Source organism: Mercenaria mercenaria, chromosome 11 (genome assembly GCF_021730395.1).
Source record: "Mercenaria mercenaria strain notata chromosome 11, MADL_Memer_1, whole genome shotgun sequence".
Lineage (NCBI taxonomy): Eukaryota > Metazoa > Mollusca > Bivalvia > Venerida > Veneridae > Mercenaria > Mercenaria mercenaria.
The window spans coordinates 45,490,094-45,517,978 of NC_069371.1; the positions used below are offsets into that span (position 1 = coordinate 45,490,094).

Sequence of the window (27,885 nt, forward strand, 5' to 3'; positions counted from 1 at the left end):
GCTAATTTAATGCCATCTTTTTCCAGATAATGCTAATTTAATGCATTACTTTTGCAAGTAATTATTAACAACCCTGATGAGGAAGCCATCCATCTTGTTTGTAAAAGGTCAGTGGTTCTACTTGGAGGCATGCCTCTGCCTGAAATAATGCTCGAAGGGGCACAGTTCATCCATCACCATGAAAAAGCAGGAAAAAATTGCCATTTGTCTAGGATTAAATTGTTGTGACCATAAACCAAATGAAAAATGCTACCAGATCTTTATGGAACCTGGTCAGCATGTTTATCTTCATTTAATTTAGGTCATATTTGAAATTAATCATCTTGGGTCAAAAAGTATGTACTGGTAACTAAATCAAATCAGAAAAATCTTGTTAGAGCTACACACTCGGGCTTTATTCAAGGTCAAACAGTCACAGTCAGGTGGTTAGCTACTGAGCTGTTGTTTCTATTTGCAACAAAACCCTTCTCAATCAGATGGGTTTGAAATCAGCAAAAAAGCTTGGGCACAGATAGAAATAAAACAGATTTCAATCTGGCTGGATTGGGAGAGGTTTATACCACCTACCTGTAATGTGTGAATTCAGTTGCAAGAATGGCATGAAAGAAGCTTCTGTTTTCAGTTTGCCTCCACCTATTTGTCATGCTAGGAAGTTGTTTAAAACTAATTGTACTGTAATCATGCCTTGTTTGTATTAACTGACTTCCATTACATTACTGAACTTAACTGACTTAATAGTGTTATACAATTAGGTAAAATCTCAAGCAAATAGAACTGAATGTATAACATGTAATGTCAATTTATGCATGTTCCAGTACTGAGTAAGTAAAATGAACGTCCCAAACAAAAAGAAAACTGTAAAAAAAAAATACAGAAAGTTTTCAGCGATAATGTTTTCAGATCAGTTTAATAGAAAATAAAGCAGTTTCAGAATTTAAATTTAAAAGTTTAAACATTCCATTTATGTCTGTAATTAATTTGAAAATTTTATGCTGTACTATAAAATTTGTATTTGCCAGACCTCTAAGCTCAGTTGGGCAAGCACATGGTAGGGCAAGGCGTATGTTCTCTATATCGATTTGGAATAAGACATTATATCTGAAATCATTTGTCCTCCACCTTTGATTCATGTGGAGAAGTTGGCAGTTACTTCTGGAGAAAAGGTTTTTACTGGTTCAGAATCGAGGAACACTGGTTAGGTTAACTGCCCGTCATTATATAACTAAAGTACTGTTGAACAATGGCGCTAAACCCAAGATTAAACAAACAAAATTTATCATGCACACGTTTTTCTTTGCAGCCAAACCCACTACAGCTGACGTTCCACCTTCCGTTACATCGTTACCTCGCTACTTTTATGGTACAAGCTGTGCAGCATCAGAAACAAGATCTTACATCTGTCGTACCACCAGAGAGGATGTTGAAAAGTTTGTTAACTCACCTATTACAGATACAGGTAAATGTCCTATCTAAATAGGGATGACTTTAAATTGAGTATATTATTGCTTTGTAAGTGTCATTATACACTATTGAACCTCTGGAAAAAATCTGAAGAAAAATTCTGGCCTGTAAATATTAATTCAACTGTGCAGTTCTTGACACAATATCAGATTGTATCTGCATGTCAGTTGGAATTGACTGAGTCTTATAAAGGGGATAAAAAAATTTTGAATTTCTTGCAGAATAAAACGATTTTGAGAAGAATTCTGGGAACATTTATTTAAACTGTGATCACTGAAGTTATACACGAACAGATAAAGAACTTGTTCAACTTTCTGCCAAAATGTTAATATTTGTCTGTTTAAGGTTGCCACAACAGAAGTATACTGCAATATGTGGGTGAGAAATGGTCTACAGATTAAGGGACAAGCAATGACATATGTACAGTGTCACTTCTGTTACTCTATGGTAGATGCTGACATATATCTGATGCAGGTAGGTGAGAGATAGTTAAGGTCACTGACTTTGATTCACTTGCCCTGCACCACAGTATGTTTAGAGCCCTGCTTGGGGTCTAAAATTCTTTCATGAGTAGCTATCCAGCTGGTTTGCACAAGGTTGGTGGATCTACCCAGGTACTTGCCTGTGCCTTAAATAATGCTATGAGAAGTACCTGGGGTCTTCCTCAACAGTTTACTATGGAAAACTTCTTGATGACTTTGTAATTGTGTCAGTGGGTTTTTAAACCCAACAATAACCTTGAAGTATGCAGAATCTTCCATTCATATGCACAAGTTGCTCAGTAAGAAAGAAAGTTTGTGTAATCTTTTGGTACTGGGCAGGATATGTTAAATGCAGCATTATCTTTGATATATTATTTGAAATTTACTTCATAGAATTTTCAGACTATACTGAAAACTAAAGCTGTCGTGCAAAATCGACAGCTTATGGGTTTATATATACATGTATAGGGTAAAACAGAGTAAATTCTGTGCTAATATTCTAATCAACTTTGCAGGTGTGTGCAAGTAGACTGGATCCAGATTATTTTGTTCAGACTGTTCTTGATAGGTAAGTGTCTGTCTGTTTTTCAGTCCTAGGTCACTATGGTTACATACATGTGTATGCTACAACATAGTTTGTGTACTACTTATGATGTTTACGCTAAACTTATATTCTATCTTTTTAGCTCATCTGATTTTTTGAAAAAAAATGATGAGTTATTGTCATCACTTGAGCGGTTGTCGGCGTCGGCGTCGGCGTTGCCTGGTTAAGTTTTATGTTTAGGTCAGCTTTTCTCCTAAACTATCAAAGCTATTGCTTTGAAACTTGGAATACTTGTTCACCATCATAAGCTGACCCTGTATAGCAAGAAACATAACTCCATCTTGCTTTTTGCAAGATTTATGGCCCCTTTTGTACTTAGAAAATATCAGATTTCTTGGTTAAGTTTTATGTTTAGGTCAACTTTTCTCCAAACTATCAAGCTTTTCCCTTTGAAACTGGAATACTTTTTCACCATCATAAGCAGACCCTGTACATCAAGAAACATAACTCCATCTTGCTTTTTGCAAGAATTATTGCCCCTTTTGGACTTAAAAATCAGTTTTCTTGGTTAATTTTATGTTTAGGTCAGCTTTATTCTAAACTATCAAAGCATTCTTTAAAACTTGCAACACTTGTTCACCATCATAAGCTGACCCTGTATCAGCAAGAAACATAACTCCATCCTGCTTTTTGCAAGATTTAGGGCCCCTTTTGGACTTAGAAAATATCAAAATTTCCTGGTTAAGTTTTATGTTTAGGTCAACTTTTTCTCTTAAACTATCAAAGCATTGCTTTAAACTTGCAACTTTTGTTCACCATCATAAGCTGACCCTGTACGCAAGCAACTAACTCCATCCTGCTTTTTTGCAATAATTATTGCCCCTTTTGGACTTAGAAAAATCATTTCCTTGGTTTATATTATTTTTAAATCAACTTTTCTCATAAACCTATCAAGCTAGGGGCTTTAAAACTTGCAACAGTTTTCACCATCATAAGTGGACATGTACATCAAGAAACAAACTCTATCCCTCCCTTTTTGCAAGAGTGAGGGCCCCTTTTTAGATTTAAAAAAATCATGGGTAGGACAATATTTCTATTTTTACAAAAAAAATCAGATGAGCGTCAGCCCCCCAAAAGGCGGTGCTCTGTTTATGTTAGGACCAATATAAGAGGTTATTATTTTAAGGTATTAGAAGCGTAATAGAGTACCTCCTTTTTGAAGAGTATTCAATTCCTACCATAAACCTACTTTTACTGCAATTCTCAGGGGGCGTAGGTTAAAACCCTACTGGGACCAAATTTTTTCCCGTTATTTTCCTTTTTTTCTTGTAAGTTTTTACTTCTTTCAAGACTTATAATTGATTTATTGTACAAAATGGGGGGGAAAAAATTAAATAAGCGATTTCTTGCTGTCAATAAATTTACTACTTAAACAGAAGGGGTAGAGTTACAAATCTTAAAAATATTGATTTTGCATGTGGTAAAAGTTCTCTTTTTTGGGCTTTCACTCTTTAGATTATATATCGTGGAGAAATTTAGGTAGGTTTTACGTCTTCCCCAAGGTTATTTTTGAAGGAAGTAAGCAAAATTCAAAACAGAAACACAGGATTCGACCTTATTTTTTCAATGTTGAAGTAAGAATTCTGTCTCATTAAATCCATTACTTGAGGAAAACCCTAGAAAAAATGATATTGACATTTTTATTTTGTGTTTTATAATTGTTTACCCAATAGTTTGATGTTTCTTTTTTTAAAAATTAATGGTAAATGAGTTCTCTGCAAACGTTTTGGATAGTGGCCATCACCTGAAATTTGTCTCTACTTGAGCTTGAGGAGATACCATAAGTTATGCAAAATTTATAAAAAACGGCATGGTAAAAGTTGTTTAAAAATTGCAAAACAGTGCGAAACACGGTAACCTTTAAGATTATACCAAGCAGTACTACTATGTCATTAAGTTTTCTAAATTAGGTTAGGATTTGAAATTTACTGGAATCATCTTGAAAATGCCATGGCATGTGCTTCTTCAACCGAAATATAATTGTATCATTTTCAAAAACTGTGTAAATTCTTTTAACTTATGACATTACTATTTGTGTTTCAGGCAGTCATAATTGACCTACATGTATAATTGTGTTGGTGTGTCTTTACATGCAACAAAAAAAGTTATGATTGATATTTTGGCAAAAGTTATTGGAGTGGCTTGCCATACCTATTTATGTGGACAATCTTGCATTAGCCAAACTATTGGTTGAACCTATATATACATACTTAGGTGATTTTTAGGTACCACATCAGTGACTGGATGTCATTTAATCCAAATCCTGGTCCACGGAGCTACAAGATGGAGAAAGAACAGGAACTGTCTATGTTGGAAGGAGCGCTACAATTCTTTACTATGCTCCTGCATGTTCGAACATACCTTGGTTTGTCATAGTGACTTGTTTTGATTAGGTGAATGGGATAAAAAATACTGTTGTTAAAATTTAAGGTAGTTCATCAAATGGTTAACTTGAAAACTGGTTGATTTTAATGACTTTGTTTTGGGGAAATGGTGGCAGTGCCAATTTGGAGGAGAAATTCTTACATCTTTTTGAAACAGATATTTTGGCTTTCCTGAACAAAATTTCATTAAAATTAGAAAATATTTGAAATCGAATGATGAAAGGTAAACTTTTTTGAAATTATCCTATTTGCATTTAGTTTAAACGTCAGAATATTTAGGACAGCTGCACTAGTATGCTGAAATGTAAATGTTCTTATCTATCTAGGCATGTCAGATAAAGAACTAACACGACTCGAGATGGCCACGTTACTGTTTTTGAATGACGTCCAACCCAGTCAGTTTGATGGACTTGAGCCCGAGAAGTCGGGATGACAGGCCACCCGGGAAGGATCTTTTTGAACCCACACTGAAAGATGTGGCAAATTACAAGGCACCAAATTTTGAACCTGGAGGTGGCCTCCAGCAAGGAACGACCAACCTAAAGGTGAAAGAAATTTCCTTTAAAGATTGACTATCACTTCAATAAATTAAAAATATACTAATTTCCTGCTGTCTAGCTTTCATTTTCCTTTAGACATTGTGAACTGAAAGTGACGTATCTTTTTTAGCTCACCTGTCACAAAGTGACAAGGTGAGCTTTTGTGATCGCGCGGTGTCCGTCGTCCGTCGTCCGTCCGTCAGTCCGTGCGTGCGTGCGTGCGTCCGTGCGTCCGTGCGTCCGTAAACTTTTGCTTGTGACCACTCTAGAGGTCACATTTTTCATGGGATTTTTATGAAAGTTGGTCAGAATGTTTATCTTGATGATATCTAGGTCAAGTTCGAAACTGGGTCACGTGCCATCAAAAACTAGGTCAGTAGGGCTAAAAATAGAAAAAACCTTGTGACCTCTCTAGAGGCCATATATTTTAAAAAGATCTTCATGAAAATTGGTCAGAATGTTCCCTTGATGATATCTAGGTCAAGTTCGAAACTGGGTCCGTGCCATCAAAACTAGGTCATTTGGTCAAAAATAGAAAAACCTTGTGACCTCTCCCAGAGGCCATATATTTCACAAGATCTTTATGAAAATGGTCAAACGTTCACCTTGATGATATCTAGGTCAAGTTCGAAAACTGGGTCACATGCCTTCAAAAACTAGGTCAGTAGGTCAAATAATAGAAAAACCCCTTTTGACCTCTCTAGAGGCCTATTTTTTCATGGATCTGTATGAAAGTTTTGGGCTGAATTTTCATCTTGATGATATCTAGGTCAAGTTCGAAACTGGGTTTACTTGTGGTCAAAACTAGGTCAGTAGGTCTAAAAATAGAAAAACCTTGTGACCTCCTAGAGGCCAAATATTTCATGAGATCTTCATGAAAATTGGTCAGAAAAGTTCACCTTGATGATATCTAGGTCAAGTTTTAAAGTGGGTCCGTGCCTTCAAAAACTAGGTCAGTAGGTCAAATAATAGAAAAACCTTGTGACCCCCTCTAGAGGCCATATTTTTCATGGGATCTGTATGAAAGTTGGTCTGAATGTTCATCTTGATGATATCTAGGTCAAGTTCGAAAGTGGGTCACATGCCATCAAAAACTAGGTCAGTAGGTCAAATAATAGAAAAATCTTGTGACCTCTCTAAAGGCCATATTTTTCATGGGATCTGTATGAAAATTGGTCTGATGTTTATCTTGATGATATCTAGGTCAGATTCGAAACAGGGTCATGTGCGGTCAAAAACTAGGTCAGTAGGTCTAAAAATAGAAAAACCTTGTGACCTCTCTAGAGGCCATATTTGTGAATGGATCTCCATAAAAATTGGTCAGAATGTTCACCTTGATGACAGCTAGGTCAAGTTTGAAACTGGGTCACGTGCCTTAAAAAACTAGGTGAGTAGGTCAAATAATAAAAAAACCTTGTGACCTCTCTAGAGGCCATACTTTTCATGGGATCTGTATGAAAGTTGGTCTGAGTGTTCGGCTTGATGATATCTAGGTCAAGTTTGAAACTGGGTCAACTGCGATCAAAAACTAGGTCAGTAGGTCTAGAATTATTAAAATCTTTTGACCTCTCTAGAGGCCATATTTTTCAATGGATCTTCATGAAAATTGGTCAGAATGTTCACCTTGATGATATCTAGGTCAGTTTCGAAACTGGGTTACGTGCGATCAAAAACTAGGCCAGTAGGTATAAAAATAGAAAAACCTTGTGACCTCTCTAGAGGCCATATTTTTCATGTGATCTTCATGAAAATTAGTGAGAATGTTCACCTTGATGATATCTAGGTAAAGTTCAAAACAGGGTCACGTACCTTCGAAAACTAGGTCAATAGGTCAAATAATAGAAAAACCTTGTGACCTCTCTAGAGACCATATTTTTTAATGGATCTTCATGAAAATTGGTCAGAATTTTTATCTTGATAATATCTAGGTCAACTTTAAAACTGGGTCACATGAGCTCAAAAACTAGGTCACTATGTCAAATAATAGAAAAAACGACGTCATACTCAAAACTGGGTCATGTGGGAAGAGGTGAGCGATTCAGGACCATCATGGTCCTCTTGTTTTTATATAATGTCTTGGTTGGTCTTATTTGAAGCCACTGTCAATTTGAAGCCACTGTCAGTCTTTAAGCTTTTTGGAAATTTCTATCAATAATGAGCCAATGTGAGCATTTAATGTGAGTGGTTCTGGGGCATTGCTAGGTGCAAAATTTTCTTTTAAAAGTTTGAGCGTTGGGAACTTTCATATGTATCTGTTAATTAAATAACTTGCTTACTGGTCACTGAGGATAGGAAATGTCAGATTTTTTTAAAGGAAGCTGTAACAATTTCTCGACTCTTTCTTTCTTCTATACCTCATGTTTTTATTTTGATGTAAATGAGATGTGGAACCAAAATTTGTAGTCCTGTTTGGCGCCATATAACCTATACTGTGTTGGTGCGCCGTAAAACCCAAATAGATAAATAAATTCTTTCTTCTAAGAAAATTTCAGAATTGAAGCTATAGTTCAGAAATTTCAGACAGGATTGGATTGTTTAGCCACTTTAGAATCTCATTATTTCAGATGAATTATGGGAAGAGGAGTTTGATCCAGTACACGTGTTGCTGAGAGCTGTCTATAAGAATGACTTCCAGTCAGCTATGGATAGATACACAGAATTGTAAGTAGGAGTTAAGTTCTTCTATGGCTAAAAACCCAATTAAGTTCTTCTTTGGCTAAAATTAGGGTTTCTGACATAACACTTCCTTTCTTTATTGTTGTGGTGAGTTTAAAAAATGTCTTTAAGAAGATCCTTAGGAAGCCTAGAGTGCAGCCTAGCAAAATACTAGTACACTTGATTGGATTTAGTCTGCATGAGAGGTAATGGAAAGTGAAAAACACATCAACAAAACTTCAAAGAATTTTGTCTGTGAGAAAATTGTACATCTGGCTTATGCCCTGGTGCCTGAAGTAGGCACTTGCATATGCAGCTATATTCAAGCAAGCAGAAAGGTGGCTGATGTCCTCCTGCATGTCGCAAATTGAGTTGCATTTGAAAGAGATCTTTCCTTTTCATCTTCTCTCTTTAGGAAAGAACTAATTTAACATAATCTATTAGAAGTTGAAAGTTTTAAATGTTATACTTCCTTTTCATGTATCTCATTAGGAAATCCTTTGATTATTAGTGACTTATCTACTTAAGACAAAGCATCTTCTGGCTTCATCTCTGTCTTGTTTGGGAAATTTCAAGAGTATGTAATGTAGAAAGAAATTAAAGTACGGAGATTAATTGAACCTTGTTGTGTAAGTTTATATGTTACTTGCAGTTTAAGGAAGAAGAGGAACTTCAAGGGAAAGAGTCAGCCTTGGCCACCTTTCAAACCACCTGGGGAGGTCCTCAAATGTTACAAAGCCATGTACAGAATACTTCACTGCAAGACATTGCATTCTCTTCTGTTTACAGTCTTACAAAAGGTAAGCCGGCCTAAAGAAATAATTGAGTGAGCATTGTTTTATCAGTGATGAATATGATTTCAGTCCACAGGTTATGCAGAGGCTCTACCTGATTGAAATGACAGTGTACAAGAGACTTATGTTTAATGTAGTGAAGGGTGATTTAAGGTTTCTAGGTGAATCACTTGCTCATTACCTCTATGTTTGAGCCGGGTTCTATCAAGATGGTTTCGGTAAGATCGGTGATAATGCCCAGCCCCATGTGGTTCTGGGACGATTTGTGTATGAAAAGAATTGTAACCACTGCCTTACCCTTGCATGATCGTAAGAGGCGACTAATAGGGTCTTGAGGATAACATGGTGTAATAGCCATATTTCATATCTTGTAACTGGATGGTAATATTTAAATGAAATTTGGTCACTTTAAAGATATTCAAAATTAAAAACTTTTCACCGCGAGATTTTACAAATTTTATTATATTTTTGGGGAGATGATCGGTATTGAAGTTAACATTGATACCTATGGGAAATATATAATTTCTTTGATTATGAGAATCTGAACTTGAGTTTCGAGAACATTTTGCGGTAGAAAGCTGCATTATATGATTCTGATACAAATATCAAAAAGAAATCTAAAATTCCCCTTAGGGAAAAGGAGAAAATCTTTTTTATTTCTAGTTTTCATGGGAGATAACTTATGAAAAACCAAAATTATTAGGGGAGGTAATCTAAAGGAAATTTTTGAGAACTTCTATCACTATATAACGTCATTATGCACCTTATTTCTATCATTTGACATTTTTAAAGCTTACATTATCAAGTTGTTTGTACGCTTTTGGTGAAATTGAGGCCTATTACACCATGTTATCCTTAACACTTGGTTTTGCAGTAACTCTGTGATTCCAGCAGGTATGCAAATTTTGATTCCATACCTCATGTTTTTATTTCGATGTAAATGAGATGTGGAACCAAAATTTTAGTCCTGTTTGGCGCCATATAACCTATACTGTGTTGGTGCACCGTAAAACCCAAATAAATGAATAAATCTACCCAGGTGCCCACCATTGCCTGATATATTGCGCATATTGGCACCTTGGGTTATCCTCCACCATTTTGGCTGAAAAAGTTCCCAATGGCATATAAGTGTCACTTTAAATCCAACTAGCAAATGTTTATGATTGAAAAAGTTACACAAAAAACTACTGGAAATAACTGTAATACCATTGAAAAACTCTTTAAGCAAAGGCAGATATTTTATAATTCATGTGGGGAATGTTGGCAGTAACTTGCTGGGAGGAGGTTATATATACCAGGAACATTAAACAAACTAACAAATATATTCATACAATTTTTATGATTTTGGTGATTTTAAGGTTATCCGAGCTTGACACAAACATTAGTCATCTGAGTATAAAAGTCAAAGTTAATTGTGCAAGGTTACTAAAACTTTTAGTTGCACGAGTTTCACAAATTTAAGCAATGTTTCCTAATTAGTCACATTCACAAAAAAAATCTGGTTACATTCTATTAAAAACTGGTACTAAAATAATAGCGGGGAATTTTGTTTTACTTCTGTTTCAATTCACATATATAAATGTGTGATATTTAAACTTTCAGGCGCTGAAAGACGCTACCATACCAGAGAGTGTTTGTTACTATGCCATACATCTGTTAGAGCTGGCTATCACAGTGCCCAACCCAGGCAGTAATAGAAGGGTAAGTTTGGAAATTTACCCTGGACTTTGGTCCTAATGTTACTTAAGTCAAGAATCTTCACATTGTGAAGTTTAGTGAAGTGGAGATTAACAAAAAAAGATGGGCGCTTTAAGATAGTTTTACTTATTTTAATATTCTCAACTTTAGGGGAACAATATCAGTAAGTTTATATTAAAGGCAGCTTAAACAAAGCACATATTTAGCTTAGCTATTTGGAGAATAGAGCTGTCCTGCACACGGCATAGGCATAAGTGTCACACCTTGGTTAAAGTTTTGCCTGCAAGCTTATATCTCGGTAAACAATGCATAATTGCTTTATTCTAGCCTTCCTAGTCATCAATCCATCTGATATCAGTGAAATGACCAAGTCAGATAACTTTTGTTTGAATTCACTTTAAATTATGGCCTTTTTTTGGACTATGAAAATTTGGTTAAGTTTTGCTGGCATCTAGTTACCAAACTGTATCTCGGTAACAAATCCATGTATGGGATTGAAACTTCATTTAATGCTTCCCAGTCGTCATATCTACTGAAATAACCAAGTAAGGGAACTCTTGGGTGAATTTTATTCAGATTATGGCCCTTTTTTGACTGTGTTTATTTTACATTTTTATCAGTTTCTTGTGAGAATTACTAAATATATAGTTAAAATGTACTGTTGATCAGATGAAGCCATCGCCAGCCTCTGTACCTGACAGGAACTATAAGGAATGGTTCTCTGGTAGTGACATCTTCCAGAATGTCAGGGAGACAATCAGAGATGTTGAGATACCCCTCATGCACGTGAATCTCGAGCAGGAGGGACCACTGTCCATGACGATGGATACATCATTTGAAGAGATGTTTCAGTTGGCACCAAGTGCACTTGCAGGTATACAGCATGTTTTAATCCATGTGTTAAGGAAGCATGTTATTCAAGATTTCTTCATGGTTTTAGAAGCAGTACAGTGTGCAAAACTAAATTGCGATATTAGCAGTGTCTGATTACATTTATTGTGTTTTATAAACTTCCTAGTGTTTTTGTTTTAATCTGTCTAAAAGGAATGGTATTTTTTTTGTGCGTGTGTTTAAGAAATACTATTCATACTGGCACAATTATGGTAGTACCAATTATTCTATTCATTTATTATAAGTGCTTGTTGTATTAAAATAGTTTTATGATGATTTCATTTGTTTATTGAATAAATTTTTAAGGATGTGTAAAGGGTATTCAACATGTCAATGAACTATACAATCAAGTTTATATTCTCTTGTATGTATTACTTTAGAATGGATTATGAACTGTTACATATTCGGTCAAAAAAGAAGTTTCCCCTTTAATTTTAATGGATGAAAACTCTTGAGATTACAAATGAATGATAATTATTAATTTTTAATTGAATGAAGTGAATATTGCATAAGATTGAAAGACTCAGATATGAGGTTTTGTCCTTGTTGGGCAAATTGAAGAGAGGGAATTTGTCTGGGAAGGACTTTGTTTGTGTTCCATTTTGTATGATTGTATGTTCGTAAAAATTCTCAGTATATCTTTAATTATCCAGATTGTAAACTTCTACCTACTTTACATTAAGTGTAAATATTACCTGTTTTGAACATAATTATCTCCCTTTATTTCATTTTGTAGCCTCTTATCTCCCTTTATTTTATTTTCATATTCTCCCTTTGTTTTGTATGTAACAGGTACAAGTGGCCCTATAACAGCAGCACACTCGGGTCAGATCCCTTCAATACTTTCAGCTATGCCCTCCAACACCTCAGGCAACCAGACTAACTTGCTCACAGTCCATCCGTCCACCAGTACTGCCATACCCAAATTTGACTCTCGAGGGGTGAGCACAGAGGCACCAAAAACGCAGCAAGTTCCAGTAAATGAAAGCTTATTGACAATCTTATTCAAGCTTCATGCAAAAATGGCAGGAAAAAATAACATGTACGTGCCGGCATCTGTTTCGACAAAGACGCCTCAAGATTCCAGTGTTGGTGATGGTGCTCACTTTATTGAGCGTGTGTTAGATAGACTTTGCAGGCAAAGTAGAGACTGTGCTAGATCATTGGAAGACCTGTACAACTTACAGAAGCCGAAAGAAGGGGCGTCACCTAAAAAGGGAAAGTCAATGGATCCAGAAACAAGGTACTTCAGAATGTTAGATGTTGTACTTCTGAATTCCACTTTCATAGACAACCGGTACAGTTTAACCTGCTTTAAGGGTCACCTGTGTTAAGCAGCAACTTGCATTAAATAGCCTGTGACATAACTTCCCAAACTGACTTTTTGCCTTAAGCAGTCAGATTATGTTGCTACCTTGGCTAGCTGCTTAATAGTGTACAGGTTGGAGTGTTTTGTAATACTCTTGCAATTCTGGCTCTTGTAGGAAAAATGTTGAGACAGTTGTTTTACAAGGCTATAGTGAGCATTGAGGCTTCATGTTTATAGAAAAATAAACAAGTATGCCTACATGTAGCTACTTATAATACACCTAATCACTTCTGTTGATCGTGTCACCTTTATAATAGACACTTCTACAGCAGGTTTTAAAGACAATAAAATTGGTAATTTCTACCCTGTTTAAGTTAGACTGGCAAGTGTTGATCTAGGCAACTGCAAATTAGCGAGGAGATATATATAGGAATACTATCCCCCTATCTGTCTGTCTGTCACCCTGTAATATATTTTTGAAAAACAATTTTATAGCAGAAATTTGCAAAGAAACAGTGCAAAATGGACACGTCATCTTGAGAACAAACTTACATTTTTCTTTGATGGAGACACATATTTCTTTTTATATCTGAAGCATTATGTTTTATAGTATCTTTTAAGTGTAGAAAGATTGGCAACATTCTTATGTTCTCATTATTTTATGTGAAAAAAATGTTTCTTACTGCTGAAATACTTTTAGGAGGAGAAAGGCAAGGGAACGCCAGCAAAAATTGATGGAAGAATTTGCATCAAAACAAAAAGCATTTATGGAACAAGCTATGGACACGGGAGGTATCTGTGATATTTTTGTGATTGTATTATGTGTTCTGAAATTAGCAAAGTTTTTTTGTCTAAGCTGTAGTGTCTGGGTGTAATTAGTGCCATCGTTTCACAACAGTAAAATTTGTGCTTGCTGTGGTAATATTGCAGTGTCAGAAACTGCTAGGGGGTGAAATAATTTTCACGAGAGCACAGTTTGCAAATTGTGATGGCCATAAACGTGATAAAAGATTCTTAGCACCATTAGTGTTCTATACTTGTCATTGGTCTGATACAGGGATGATATCTTATGTCAGCGTTTTTTAAGAAAATATTAGTTAGGGATCATATTGGTAAATATATTGCAAAATTAAATCAGATTTTGAAGGTCTTTTAACTTATTTCAGATGGTCCAGATGTTGGTCCGTCACGTAGTTCGGAGTCGTTTGATGATACTTCAGAGGATATGGACCAGGAGGAGGAAACATACGATTGTGTGATCTGTAATCAGAGTACTCCCTCTACAGCAGAGAGAACTATTGGTCTTGTGGTCTTCCTGCAAGCCTCTAGTGGTGAGTTAGGAATTAATAACACCAGCCAGGCAGTATTCCTGTTATTAAGATGTCTTTCATTCCATAATCCTTAAAATTTCTATAATGAACCTGTCCATCTTCCAAAACCATTTAAATTTCTATAATGAACCTGTCCATCTTCCAAAACCATTTAAATTTCTATAATGAACCTGTCCATCTTCCAAAACCATTTAAATTTCTATAATGAACCTGTCCATCTTCCAAAACTATTTAAATTTCTATAATGAACCTGTCCATCTTCCAAAACCATTTAAATTTCTATAATGAACCTGTCCATCTTCCAATTTGGACAGTACCATTAACTGTTAAAAGGGGTGCTTACCAAAAAGATACTGACTGACTGGCGAACAGTGCAGATCATGATCAGACTGCACAGTTGTGCAGGCTGATCATGATCTACACTGGTCGCAAAGACAAAGGCAATCATGTCCAGCATGATAAGGTTTTACAGAATGGGATAAAGGGTGAATATTCTCAATTTGTTTTTCTTTAAAGGTCTACACAGTTGTAATCATCAAATTTCTTAGTTCACAGGAATGATAAAAGCTTTTCAGTTATATTTTCATAATATTGAACCTAAATGTTATAGGCTCATAAACTTTCTCTGTGGATCCAGTTGTGAATACCTTAAGATGTGATTTTTGATTACTGTAAAATCATTTAATTTCGTGGGCATTAAATTTCGTTGTTTTGGTCAAAACGGAAATTTCATGGGGATATGAATTCGTGGATTTCAACTTTTGAACATAAATGAATAGGAATTTTACTTGTTTGTTGGGATGAAATTTCGTGGATTGACTCAACCACGAAATCCACGAAAATTAGCCCCCCCACGAATATTAATGACTTGACAGTAGTACATGTACTTACACCTTTAAAAAAAAGATGACAATTTACTGATATCATCATTTAATAATATTATTTCAGTTTCGGTGATTTTAATAAATGTTCACAGTCTTTCAAGAGATTGTGAAGATTTGTGAAAACTGTATCATATTGCTCACAAAATCAAAAGAATACATTTCTCAACTGAGTTTGTGTCAGATTTTTGCTTCTAGTAATGCCATATCTTCACATAATATAGATCATATTTTGTGTTATAGTTCTAGGACATAGACCACAGACAGAAACACGGAAGATTTTAACATTGGGAGATAAAACAAGACAGAGAATCACTACCTGCTCAAGAGTTCAAACAAAACGACTCGAAACCCTCTTCCGGCATTTTGAAGAGGTATAGAAAATGTTTACTTTCCTATGAATAATTTGATCCAAGGAAATATGATAAATTTAATTTAAGACTTATCTACCCAACTGTTGCCTGGGTCAGCCACTTTTTGCATGTGAGAAACGTTATAAACTAATTGAGCCTGTATTCATCAGTGTTTTACGTCTGAAATTTTCTTTTCTGTTTCTTACTAAATGAGCTGAGATTTTGATGGATCTGCATGAGTATACCATCTGCAGCTACAGGTAGCTCAAGTGAGAGTTTAGAATTATTAAGAATGTTTTTAAACAATGCAGAAGCAATTTGAATGTTCGACATTCTTACCTATAAGTATAAACTTAAGAAGTAAATTAAGGATAAATATGGGACCCAATGAACATTGCTATGTGTGTTTGAAAGTTGCAGAATGGTTATAGCTGATTAATTGGCTTTAACAGTCTTTTAAATATAAGCAGAGGTGTGTTGAACTGTATATATACAAGTTTAAATATTGAATTTTCAGAGCTCCTGCCAGACATCTGTAAATATTGGTTGGGATGGTGGGGTACTGGTCCAGACCTGTGGACATTATTTGCATTTAGACTGCCATACGTCTTACGTGGCATCCCTGCTGGTATGTGGATTATTTATAGTCAATACTATTATTTATTGAAACACATGGTTGACCTTGAAATTTGTTGTGTCTCTTTTAAAGATGACAAAGGTATATTGCTTTAGGCCTATGGTTGTCTTCTTTGGACGATTGCATGTGGTTAACAAATGAACCCACTATCAACCTAGATAGATAAGATTTGCAACTGGTAGATGACCAGGTTGCTTTTGGGTTGAATATTGGAAAAGTCAAGGTCACTTGAAATGATTTCTGTTTAACAGCTAAAGGATGTGCGGATAAAAGTTTTTTGCTGAATGTCAGTAGATGAAGCTTAAAATTTTTATAGTCTGTTCGTATATATAGATAGTCTTTTAGCAAAAGGTTATATTTTTGTTCCAGGGACAGGGAAGTCACAACAATCTGCTGGTCAGTAAAGGAGAGTACTCTTGCCCTCTATGTCTGCAACTGTCAAACTCTGTGATACCAATACTGCCAGAGGAGAACAAGTATACTCTAACCAGACCTGTGTCATATGACCCAAAACAGATGGTGCATGACCTAGCTGACATGATGGTGAAGCGGCCTATAACACCAGTGAGTAGCTTCTGTGTTACACATAATCCCCTTCTGTTATTGTTTTAAACCCTTTTTTATCTATAGTTCCATAGTGTCATCATTTTAAACTCTTAGGCAAAAGTGCTTTTATGACTTCGGTTACAGAATTTTAAATAACATCTGATATTTTTAAGTTTAGAATTAAAATTATTTTGGTCACCCTTGTATAAATGTGTCCATACACATGAAGGAAAATACTTGGGAACTTCCAGAATTCTTAGGATTGTAGCTCTTTTTATGCCCCAGAAGGGAGGCATATTAGTTTTCAACTGTCCGTCCGTTAGTTCGTTCGTTTGTCACAATGTTAACTTTTTGCATGAAGGCACTTTACTTGCAAACCACTGCACCCAGAACCTTCAAACTTCACATGCTAATAGTACTTATTGAGTACACGACCCCTATTGACTTTGGGGTCACCAGGTCAAAGGTCAAGGTGCTGCGGGGGCATTTGTCTAGTGACAGCTCGTGTTAGATATGTATAAAAAGTAAAATCTGTATGAAGGCAGCTGTGCCCATTGTATTTCTCTTAATTTCATTAAAACTCATGTCACATGCAATTGCCTATAATAGGTCAGTCATAGTATGTATTTGATATCACTTGTCTTAATTCAGAGATCATCATCAGTAACGAAGGCGATGGGAAGTATGATGGAAGATTTAACTAATGCTACATATGGTGCATTTAAAACATACACAAGTTCGCAGACATCAGAGAGTGTACTGCTGTTTGTATGCTCAGTAGCAAGGTGAATATTTGTACTCATATTAGCATAATGGCTTACTATGTATACCGAAGAGTGCCAGAATATGTAAACAAATGGAAATGTCCAACTGCCATTATTGGTCCAATACCTTGCTTTTCCATATTGACATGTAAATTTCATATTGGTTATGTAATATAAAATAGATGAATGAAAACATAGATGAATGTAAGCTAAGATCAATATAAATATACTTTTCATGACATTTTAGATGATGTTATAGGTGGCTCAGTGGTCTAGTGGTCAATCCAGAGGTCCAGAGTTCAGATCACTGTCCAGGCACTGAAAATTTCTGAGATGCTCTTGAATGTCTCCCACCTAACTAAGAGGCCAGTACTGGTTCTTCCCAGGAAAGATGGCTTCGCATGTACTGGAGCTATACACTGGGCACATTAAAGAACTAGACTGTCTGTTCACAAAGAGCTAGTCTAAGTTAGATGGACAAGCCTGTATCTAAAAAAAATGATTTCTTTGTCTGTTCAGGGGGCTTTATCTCACTCCATCCCTCTGGTCAGATCGCTCTGTGTCTGTACTAGTAGAGGATTAATTTAGCGCCCTGAGTGGCTACCTTTGCGCTATGTAAAGTGCCTTTGAATACGTTTATCATGAAAAGGGCACTTATATAAATCTGGTATAATTAATATAATATAATACTAGTAAATGATATGTTAAGATTGATGTATGTTTTTCCTGTTTCATTTTTAGAACAAACTTGGAGTTAGAATTGTTACAAAGAAAGGGAGATCTTAGTGTACCCCTGTCTACATCCAGAAAACATTGTTTCTGTAAGTTGTCATCACATTGACTTTCTATCTTTCCTTCAGTAATAGAAATCATTTTGGCTGTTCATCTATTTATATTGAAATACAGCAAAACACTGCCCACTTGAGCATCCATAAATGGAGAATCAGGCCTGACTTATGAATTTCTGTGATCCTGCAATGTATTACTTATAGTCTGTGCTTAGATAACTCAAAACCTTGAATACCTCAAGCACATCTCTTGTGACTTCAAGCAATAAGGGTTTAACTGTAAAAGTCAATTAATAGACATATTTTTGAGGGGGGTATATAGGAGTCAGTTTTGTCGCGTCCCGTCCCGTCGCGTCCCGAAATCTATTATCTCAGTTATTACCAAATGGATTTGATTCAAACTTAAAATACATGTTCCACCTTATCACCCACATCATGTGACACAAGGTGCATAACTCTTGACACCAAGTTTTCATGAATTATGTCCTCTTTTACTTAGAATTTAAGGTTAATTTTGTTGTATTTTCACTATATCTCAGTTATTACTAAATGGATTTGATTCAAACTTAAAATAGATGTTCCACCTCATCACCCACATCATGTGACACAAGGTGCATAACTCTGACACCATTTTTTTATGAATTATGCCCCTTTTTACTTAGAATTTAAGGTTGATTTTGAGGTATTTTCACTATATCTCAGTTACTACTGAATAGATTTGATTCAAATTTAAAATAGATGTTCCACCTCATCACCCACATCATGTGCCCACATCATGTGACACAAGGTGCATAACTCTGACACCAAGTTTTCATGAATTATGTCCCCTTTTACTTAGAATTTAAGGTTAATTTTGTTGTATTTTCACTATATTTCAGTTATTACTAAATGGATTTGATTAAAACTTAAAATAGTTGTTCCACCTTATCACCCTGATGATGTAACATAAGGTGCTTAACTCTGACATAAATTTTTTATGAATTATGTCCCCTTTTACTTTAAATTTAAGGTTGATTTTGATGTATTTTCACTGTATCTCAATTATTACAAAATGGATTTGATTCAAACTTAAAATAGATGTTCCACCTCATCACCCACATCATGTGACACAAGGTGCATAACTCTGACACCAATTTTTCATGAATTATGCCCCTTTTTACTAAGAATTTAAGGTTGATTTTGATGTATTTTCACTATATCTCAGTCACTACTGAATGGATTTGATTCAGACTTAAAACAGATGTTCCACCTCATCACCCACATCATGTGACACAAGGTGCATAACTCTGACACTAATTTTTCTTGAATTGTGTCCCCTTTTACCTAGAATTTAAGGTTAATTTTGATGTATTTTCACCATATCTCATTCTGATTGGCTTAGAGCCAAAGGGAAGTAACCTTTTTTTAACTTTTGTACAGAGTTTCTTCCCCTTAAATTCCAGGAATAAGTCTATTTTTAGAAATCCTATTTTTAGATTTTCAATATTTTAGGTATTTTTCTTACTTTTTTATTATAAGTTCTGTGTAAAAAGTAAAAACATTTTTCTGTGGTAACATGGGTCGGTAAGACACTTTTTTGTATTCACTTTTAGTGTATATTTTAGTGTATCTCTAATATTAGAGATTTAATATATTTACTAGTATTACTATACTAGTATTATACTAGTATTACTTATATGTGGAAGCCCAGGATGAAGTACTCCAAAGTATTTTTAAGATTTCTTATGGTTGCCATTCTTCTGTGACAAGACCATATGGTGGGGGTATGAGTCACTCCTGTGACAGTTCTAGTTTATGCTGGACTAATAAAATATTATCCAGTCAATTAAACTAAAAAAATTTAATGCAGAGTGCTCAGATAACATAGATACAGAAGTATGACATTTTACATAAGTTATGGAAGAAATGAAATCTGAATATTCCACTTTTGGTGTCATTTTGGGACAGAGATTTATTACTTACAAGACATTCACGGTAGCCAAGCGATAGAGTATCTGCTTCAATGCAAACACACTTTTTGACTTACAAAGCTTGACATTGGCTTTAAAAATATGTTTTAACTTCCGATTTTTATGCCCCCAAAGGGAGGCATATTATTTTTCAACTGTCCGTCCGTTCGTTTGTTTGTTCGTTCATCACAACGTTAACTTTTTGCATGAAGGCACTTTACTCGCGAACCACTGCACCCAGGACCTTCAAACTTCACATGCTGATAGTACTTATTGAGTAAACAACCCCTACTGACTTTGGGGTCACCAGGTCAAAGGTCAGGGTCACAAGGTCAAAGGTCAAGGTGCTGCGGGGGCATTTGTCACCATTAGTGACAGCACTTGTTGAATATCTTGTTGTTTCAGTATGACAGATGTATTATGATGAACAAATATCTACGTATATTTCAGTACCTTTGTTACACGTGTTGAGTATGCACAGTAAGATCCTGACCACCAAACCATACACAGATCTCTGGTCACATATAACTGGCATATCTTGCTCCGAGGAAACTACTAGGTATGTATCTCACCCTTGCTAGTACTTACGTTAATGATAAAAGTACTGGTACTGACTGTATTTATAAAACAAAATGTGAAATGCATGTACCTGATTGAATAGAGCCCTTTTAAAACCAGAACACAAAGTTTCAGTACTTTCTATCAGAAGGATTAGTTGCTCAAAACTTTTTTAGCAACTGGTTAATCTGCTTGGTGGCTGAATTGCAAAGGCCTTTTTTATACGCCCGTCTTTGAAAGAGCGGGGCATATTACGTGAACACCTGGGACCCGTGGCGGCCGGGCGGTCGGCGTCCAAAAGCAGTTTTCATCCGATCTTCACAAACTTGTAGACAATGTGTGTGGGCATAATATCTCGGCCAAGTTCCATAACCACTCAAATCGCTCAAGGCACTTTTGGGTTACGGCCCTTGAATTACTCGAAAAACTGCCAATTTAGCCTTGTCAGCTCTCCTATCTTCACCAAACTCCTAACAATGCTTGTGGGCATAATATCTTGGCCAGGTTCAATAGCCACCCAAATTGCCCCAGGCATTCTTGGATTATGGCCCGTGAATTACTCAAAAAAACTGCGAATTTAGCCTTGTCCACCCTCAAAGCCAAACAGTTTTCATCCGATCTTCACCAAACTTGCTGACAATGTTTGTGGGTATAATATCTTGGCCAAGTTCGATAACCACCCAAATCGCCCCAGGCACTCCTGGACTATGGCCCTTGAATTTACCTAACTGAATAATTTTTATTTAGACTAGATACGTCTCATTTTCTGTCCAGTTTGCCACACTGAAAGTGATTATAAGTAATTCTTACAATATGTAGGTTCCTGGCAAGCTGGACAGAAAGGGCCATATATGATTTAGACGTGCGTATTTTGTGACAGTCTGGCACTCTTGTTACATAATACATGTCTCTGGTGTACATGGCATTATCTTTTCCAAGGGAACATACGAGGGGCGTTCAATATGTAATGTTACTCCGTATGCAGTTCCGTAACCGCTTGTTATTTTTAGATGCGGTTTTCGGCACGTAATAGAGCAATTTATTGGCAACACAATGTTATTTGAATTATAAAAATTGGTAGATTCAAAGTAAAAATATAATCATTTGAGTGAGGTGTTGAATGTGTATATTTTTACTAAAAAAATGATAAGGTGAGTACAATAAGCCTCTGCAATTTTGTCAGGCGCGATAATACTAGTATCTTAATTCTTGATTGCGAAACTAGTTCTTACAACTTTGATAAATTGCTCTCAACATCCATTCCAGATGGAATCAACCTGCAGTTTAGATTTTTAGCTCGACTATTCGAAGAATAAGTAGAGCTATCCTACTCACCACGGCGTCGGCGTCGGCGTAACACCTTGGTTAAGTTTTTCGTACCAGTCCACATTTTGACAAAGTCTTTTGAGATAAAGCTTCGAAACTTTCAACACTTGTTTACCATTACCATGGCCAGTTATAGGCAAGAGCACATAACTCCATCAAGGATTTTGGCTGAATTATGGCCCCTTTTGACTTAGAAATCATGGTTAAGTTTTTCGTACCAGTTCATATTTTGACAAAGTCTTTTAAGATAAAGCTTTGAAACTTTCAACACTTGTTTACCATCACCATGGCCAGTTATAGGCAAGAGTACATAACTCCGTCAAGGATTTTGGCTGAATATTGGCCCCTTTTGACTTAGAAATCTTGGTTAAGTTTTTCGTACCAGTTCGTATTTTGACAAAGTCTTTTGAGATAAAGCTTTGAAACTTTCAGCACTTGTTTACCATCACCATGTCCAGTTATAGGCAAGAGTACATAACTCCATCAAGGATTTTGGCTGAATTATGGCCCCTTTTGACTTAGAAATCTTGGTTAATATTTCGTACCAGTTCATATTTTGACAAAGTCTTTTAAGATAAAGCTTTGAAACTTTCAACACCTGTTTACCATCACCATATCCAGTTATAGGCAAGAGTACATAACTCCATCAAGGATTTTGGCTGAATTATGGCCCTTTTTGGACTTAGAAATTGGTTCTGTTTTCATACAAGTCCACGTTTTGTAAAAACTATTTGACATACGGCTTTTAAACTTTGAACACTTGTTTATCCTTATGATTTCCATTTGTAGGCAAGAGTACATAACTATTTTGACTGAATTATGGACCTTTTTGGACTTTGAAATTGGTTCATACATTGCCATTTAGTGCAAGACTTATCGAAATCAAAGAAATACAGGAACATTGTTTGTCTAATCTATTTATTTCTTTTGTCTGAATATCTGTGGAAATATGTTGACCCCATTCTTCAATCAATTCTTCGAATAGACGAGCGCGCTGTCATCAGACAGCTCTTGTTTAGTTGTGTTGTAAAATTAAAAATTAAAAAGATAGTTTAAAACAAACGCAAACACATCACAAACTGCTGTACCTCATAGAAAAATGATAGAATTTTGTGATTTTACAAGTTATTCTATTTTTCTGAGACTCTAGATGCCCAGGACAAACCTAAATTATAATTATGGTCCAGTATACCTGAGTACACCTCACTAAAATGATTATATTTTGTACTTTGAACCTGCCGATTTTTAGCTTGACTATTCATAGAATAGTGAGCTATTGCACTCGCCCATGCGTCGGCGTCCGCGTCCACGTCCGCGTCCCGATTTTGGTTAAGGTTTTGTATGTAAGCTGGTATCTCAGTAACCACTTGTGGGAATGGATTGAAACTTCACACACTTATTCACTGTGACAAACTGACTTACATTGCACAGGTTCCATAACTCTATTTTGCTTTTTTACAAAATTATGCCCCTTTTTTGACTTAGAAATTTTTGGTTAAGGTTTTTATGTAAGCTGGTAACTCAGTAACCACTTGTGGGAATGGATTGAAACTTCACACACTTATTCACTGTGATGAACTGATCTACATTGCACAGGTTCCATAACTCTATTTTGCTTTTTTACAAAATTATGCCCCTTTTTCGACTTAGAAATTTTTGGTTAAGGTTTTGTATGTAAACTGGTATCTCAGTACTTACTAATGGGAATGGATTGAAACTTCACATACTTGTTCACTATCATGATCTGACATGCACTAAGCAAGTCCTATAACTCTACTCTCTTTTTTTTCAAAATTATGCCCCTTTTTCGACTTAGCAGTTTTTGGTTAAATTTTTGTATGTAATCTGATATCTCAGTATCCACTAATTGGAATGGATTGAAACTTCACACACTTGTTCACTGTCATGATCTAACATGCACTGTGAAGGTCCCATAACTCTACTTGGCTTTTTACAAAATTATGCCCCTTTGACTTAGCAGTTTTTGTTAAGTTTTTGTATGTAAGCTGGTATCTCAGTATCCACAAATTGGAAAGGATTGAAACTTCACACACTTGTTCACTGTCATGATATGACATGCAGTACAGAGGTTCAATACCTCTACTTTGCATTTTACAAAATTATGCCCCTTTTTCAACTTTTGTATTCATTCAATTGACAAGGCTGTTGAATAGTCAAGCGTTGCTGTCCTCCGACAGCTCTTGTTATAATTTATATTGCATTGTGTTCCCAATAAATTGCTCCATAATGTGCCGAAAACCGCATCTAAAAATAACCAGCGGTAACGGAACTACATATGGAGTAACATTACATATTGAACGCCCCTCGTACATTGTTTTTCTGAGTATTTTAGTGTATTTTGTCATTATATGAGACATAAGAAACAATCCACTGGACAGCTTAACTCTTCGATTATACATTACAATAAGCATGAAATAACTGGTTAAATACTGTGAAATCATTAATTTTTGCAAGGGACTAATTTTCATCATTGAGAGAATATGCGAAATTGCATACCATTGAAAAAGTTGAATTCCCATTCATTTTATACTCAAAATATGAATTAAATGAATTCATATTCCCAAGAGACAGCAGTTTTGGCTCCAGTTATGAAATTTCTTGCCCACAAAATTTAATGTGTTTGGAAGCTGAAGCAAGCCAACTTTAAAGAAATAATGAGCCGCACCATGAGAAAACCATTATAGTTCATTTGCGACCAGCATGGATCCAGACCAGCCTGCGCATTAGCGCAGTCTGGTCAGGATCCATGCTGTTTGCTCACGGTTTCTCTAATTGCAATAGGCTTTGAAAGCAGCAGCATGGATCCTGACCAGACTGCGCGGATGCACAGGCTGGTCTGGATCCATGCTGGTCACAAATGCACTATGATGGTTTTCTCATTGTGTGGCTCAAATCATGATCAATGAAATCTTTATGCAATCTGTTTCAGACTTTTCAAACGTTATAGGTATGTTTGTGGCTTTCTTGCTAACTGGATTTGATGGGGTTTGATTGGTTGAATCAGTATATTATCATTTCATTAGCTACAAAATAACTGCTGTATTTCATAAGGCTTGCATACATACTGTGTGGTATATTATTATTCAGCTTTGCAATATTGGACACAAGATTAAATTAATGTTGCATATCATATGAAACAGATTTAGTGTCAATACTAAACTCAACTGAGCCAGTATGAGAAAATCAGGACCAATACAAAATAAGGGTCAGTATGGGATTCAAGCATTTTTAGCCCACCATCATCAGATGGTGGGCTATTCAAATCACTCTGCATCCGTGGTCCGTCGTCCTTCCGTCTGTCCTTCCGTCCGTTAACAATTTCTCGTTATCGCATCTCCTCAGAAACTACCTGGGGGATTTTGACCAAACTTTGTCAGAATGATGTATTGGTACCCTAGTTGTGTCCCCCTGAAAATCAGACTGGTTCAACAATTTTTTAGTAAGTTATGGCCCTTTGTTTATTTCTATAATTTACATAGATTTATATAGGGAAAAACTTTGAAAATCTTCTTGTCCAAAACCACAGAGCCTAGGGCTTTGATATTTGGTATGAAGCATCATCTAGTGGTCCTCTACCAAGATGATTCAAAATATTTCCTCGGGGTCTAATATGGCCCCGCCTCGGGGGTCACATGGTTTATATAGACTTATATAGGAAAAAACTTTGAAAAACCTCTTGTTCAAAACCACAGGGCTTTGGGCTTTGATATTTTGTATATGACATCATCTAGTGGTCTTCTACTAAGATTGTTCAAATTATCCCCCTAGGGTCAAATATGGCTCCGCCCCGGGGGTCACATGGTTTACATAGACTTACATAGGGAAAAACGTTGAAAATCTTCTTGTCCAAACCACAAAAAGATTTTAAAATCTTCTTGTCAATAACCTACAACATTCAAATTTGGACCACATGTATGGTTTTGAGTGGCAAGATGAACCTTGACATGAGTTGACCTTGATTTTGACCTAGTGACCTACTTTCACATTTCTGTAGCTACAGCCTTCAAATTTGGACCACTTGCATAGTTTTGTGCACTGAAAAAAACTTTGACCTTGACTTTGACCTAGTGACCTACTTTCACATTTTTGAAGGTGCAGGCTTCAAATTTGGACCACATGCATAGTTTTGTGTTCTGAATTGGAATTTGACCTTGATTTTGACCTACTGACCTACTTTCATATTTCTCAAGCTACAGCCTTCAAATTTGGACCACATGCATAGTTTTGTGTACGGAAACAAACTTTAACCTTTACATTGACCTAGTGACCTACTCTCATATTTTTGAAGGTACAGGCTTCAAATTTGGAACACATGCATAGTTCTGTGTTCCGAAATAAAATTTGACCTTGATTTTGACCTAGTGACCTACTTTCACATTTCTCGAGCTACAGCCTTCAAATTTGGACCACATGCATAGTTTTGTGTACCGAAATGAACTTTGACCTTAAGATTGACCTAGTGACCTACTTTCACATTTCTGTAGCTACAGGCTTCAAATTTAGACCACATGCATAGGATTGTGTACCGAAACAAACTTTGACCTTGACATTGACCTAGTGACCTACTTCCACATTTTTGAAGGTACAGGCTTTAAATTTGGACCACATGCATAAATTTGTGTTCTGAAGTGTAATTTGACCTTGATTTTGACCTAGTGACCTACTTTCACATTTCGTCCTTGAAATTGATCTAGTGACCTACTTTCACATTTCTCAAGCTACAGCTTTCGAATTTGGACCACATGCAAAGTGTTGTGTACGGAAATGAAATTTGACCTTGAGCTAGTCAGTAAGTCTTGAAATTTGGAACACTCAAAAATGGCACATTGGTGGGCGCCAAGATCACTCTGTGATCTCTTGTGATTGGTTGAATTGGTGTTTAATAATAAAATTATCATTTGTGAAGTGATTTCATATTTGCCTTATTTGTTCTCTTGGGGACAATATGACTACTGTCAGACGAATAACAAGGCCAGTATGAAACCATCCGCTTAATTACATTATAGGGAAACTGGTAATCAAGGTTTGCTAAATACTAAAGCAAACGGGTAAAAAATTATTTGCTTTATGATCAGAATAGTTTTACTGACAGTCAGTTTTTGTTTTGATAGATCCAAGCTACTTCAAGTAATGACAGCACAATGATCATTGTTTAAGTTGGAAAAATGTCACATAAAAGCACATTTTGAGGTTGGAAGGGAAAACTCATATTAAATAAAAAGGGAGTAGCAGCAGTTCTCCATTCAGCCTTCAGTTATTATTTTGCTCTAAAGAAAACACTGGATTCACTTTAAGAGTTTATTTCAGTGTTTATAGGAACATTAGCATCAGCATTTCATTTATTTGTGGTACAGTTGAACCTAAATTAGTGGTCATCTGAATTGAGCAGGTACCTGCTTTAAAATGGCCAAATATTTGTGTATACCATTTAAGTCAATTTTGTATCAATACACCTGTATTAAACAGCCACCACTATTCCGCTGATGTTTGCTATGGCTGCCAGCTTATAACAGGTTTTACTCTACATTAGACAATAATATATGTAGCTTTCTAGTATATCTCAGCTGTAAAAGACCTACTGTAATTTTTCTAGATTATAATTTCCATTGCAGAGTTCTGGTACATTTTTGATTTAAGAGTACATGATCTCAATTAGACATTTCTTCTAACAGTATGACTTGCCAGTTAAAGTTAGGAAAATCGAAAAGGAGACTATTCTCTATGATATGTTATTTTTGCAGTGTATCTCTGTACCAGAAGGAGGTACCATTACTGCTAAAGGATCCAGCAGCTTTACTGATACAACTTATACTGACATTACCTGCCACTATAGAAAGAGGTAAAGTTTTTTTCTGTCTTTATCCAATTTAAAAAAACTAGGTCACTTGGTCAGATCCTGAAAAAAATCTTGTTA

At 35.8% G+C, this 27,885-nt stretch overlaps 1 protein-coding gene across 1 annotated transcript in view; it reads left to right on the top strand.

Annotated features, from left to right (window-relative positions):
- LOC123532934 (E3 ubiquitin-protein ligase UBR3-like) overlaps positions 1-27,885 on the top strand; it is a 48,809-nt gene that overhangs the window by 11,463 nt on the left and 9,461 nt on the right. The window contains 20 exon segments of the mRNA XM_053517321.1: positions 1,301-1,456; positions 1,807-1,935; positions 2,459-2,511; positions 4,773-4,912; positions 5,258-5,370; positions 5,372-5,476; positions 8,019-8,131; positions 8,778-8,925; positions 10,522-10,620; positions 11,287-11,491; positions 12,301-12,751; positions 13,518-13,609; positions 13,984-14,148; positions 15,273-15,403; positions 15,900-16,010; positions 16,389-16,583; positions 17,217-17,350; positions 18,071-18,150; positions 20,517-20,625; positions 27,713-27,810. Of these exon segments, the coding sequence (XP_053373296.1) occupies positions 1,301-1,456; positions 1,807-1,935; positions 2,459-2,511; positions 4,773-4,912; positions 5,258-5,370; positions 5,372-5,476; positions 8,019-8,131; positions 8,778-8,925; positions 10,522-10,620; positions 11,287-11,491; positions 12,301-12,751; positions 13,518-13,609; positions 13,984-14,148; positions 15,273-15,403; positions 15,900-16,010; positions 16,389-16,583; positions 17,217-17,350; positions 18,071-18,150; positions 20,517-20,625; positions 27,713-27,810 (2,827 nt within the window).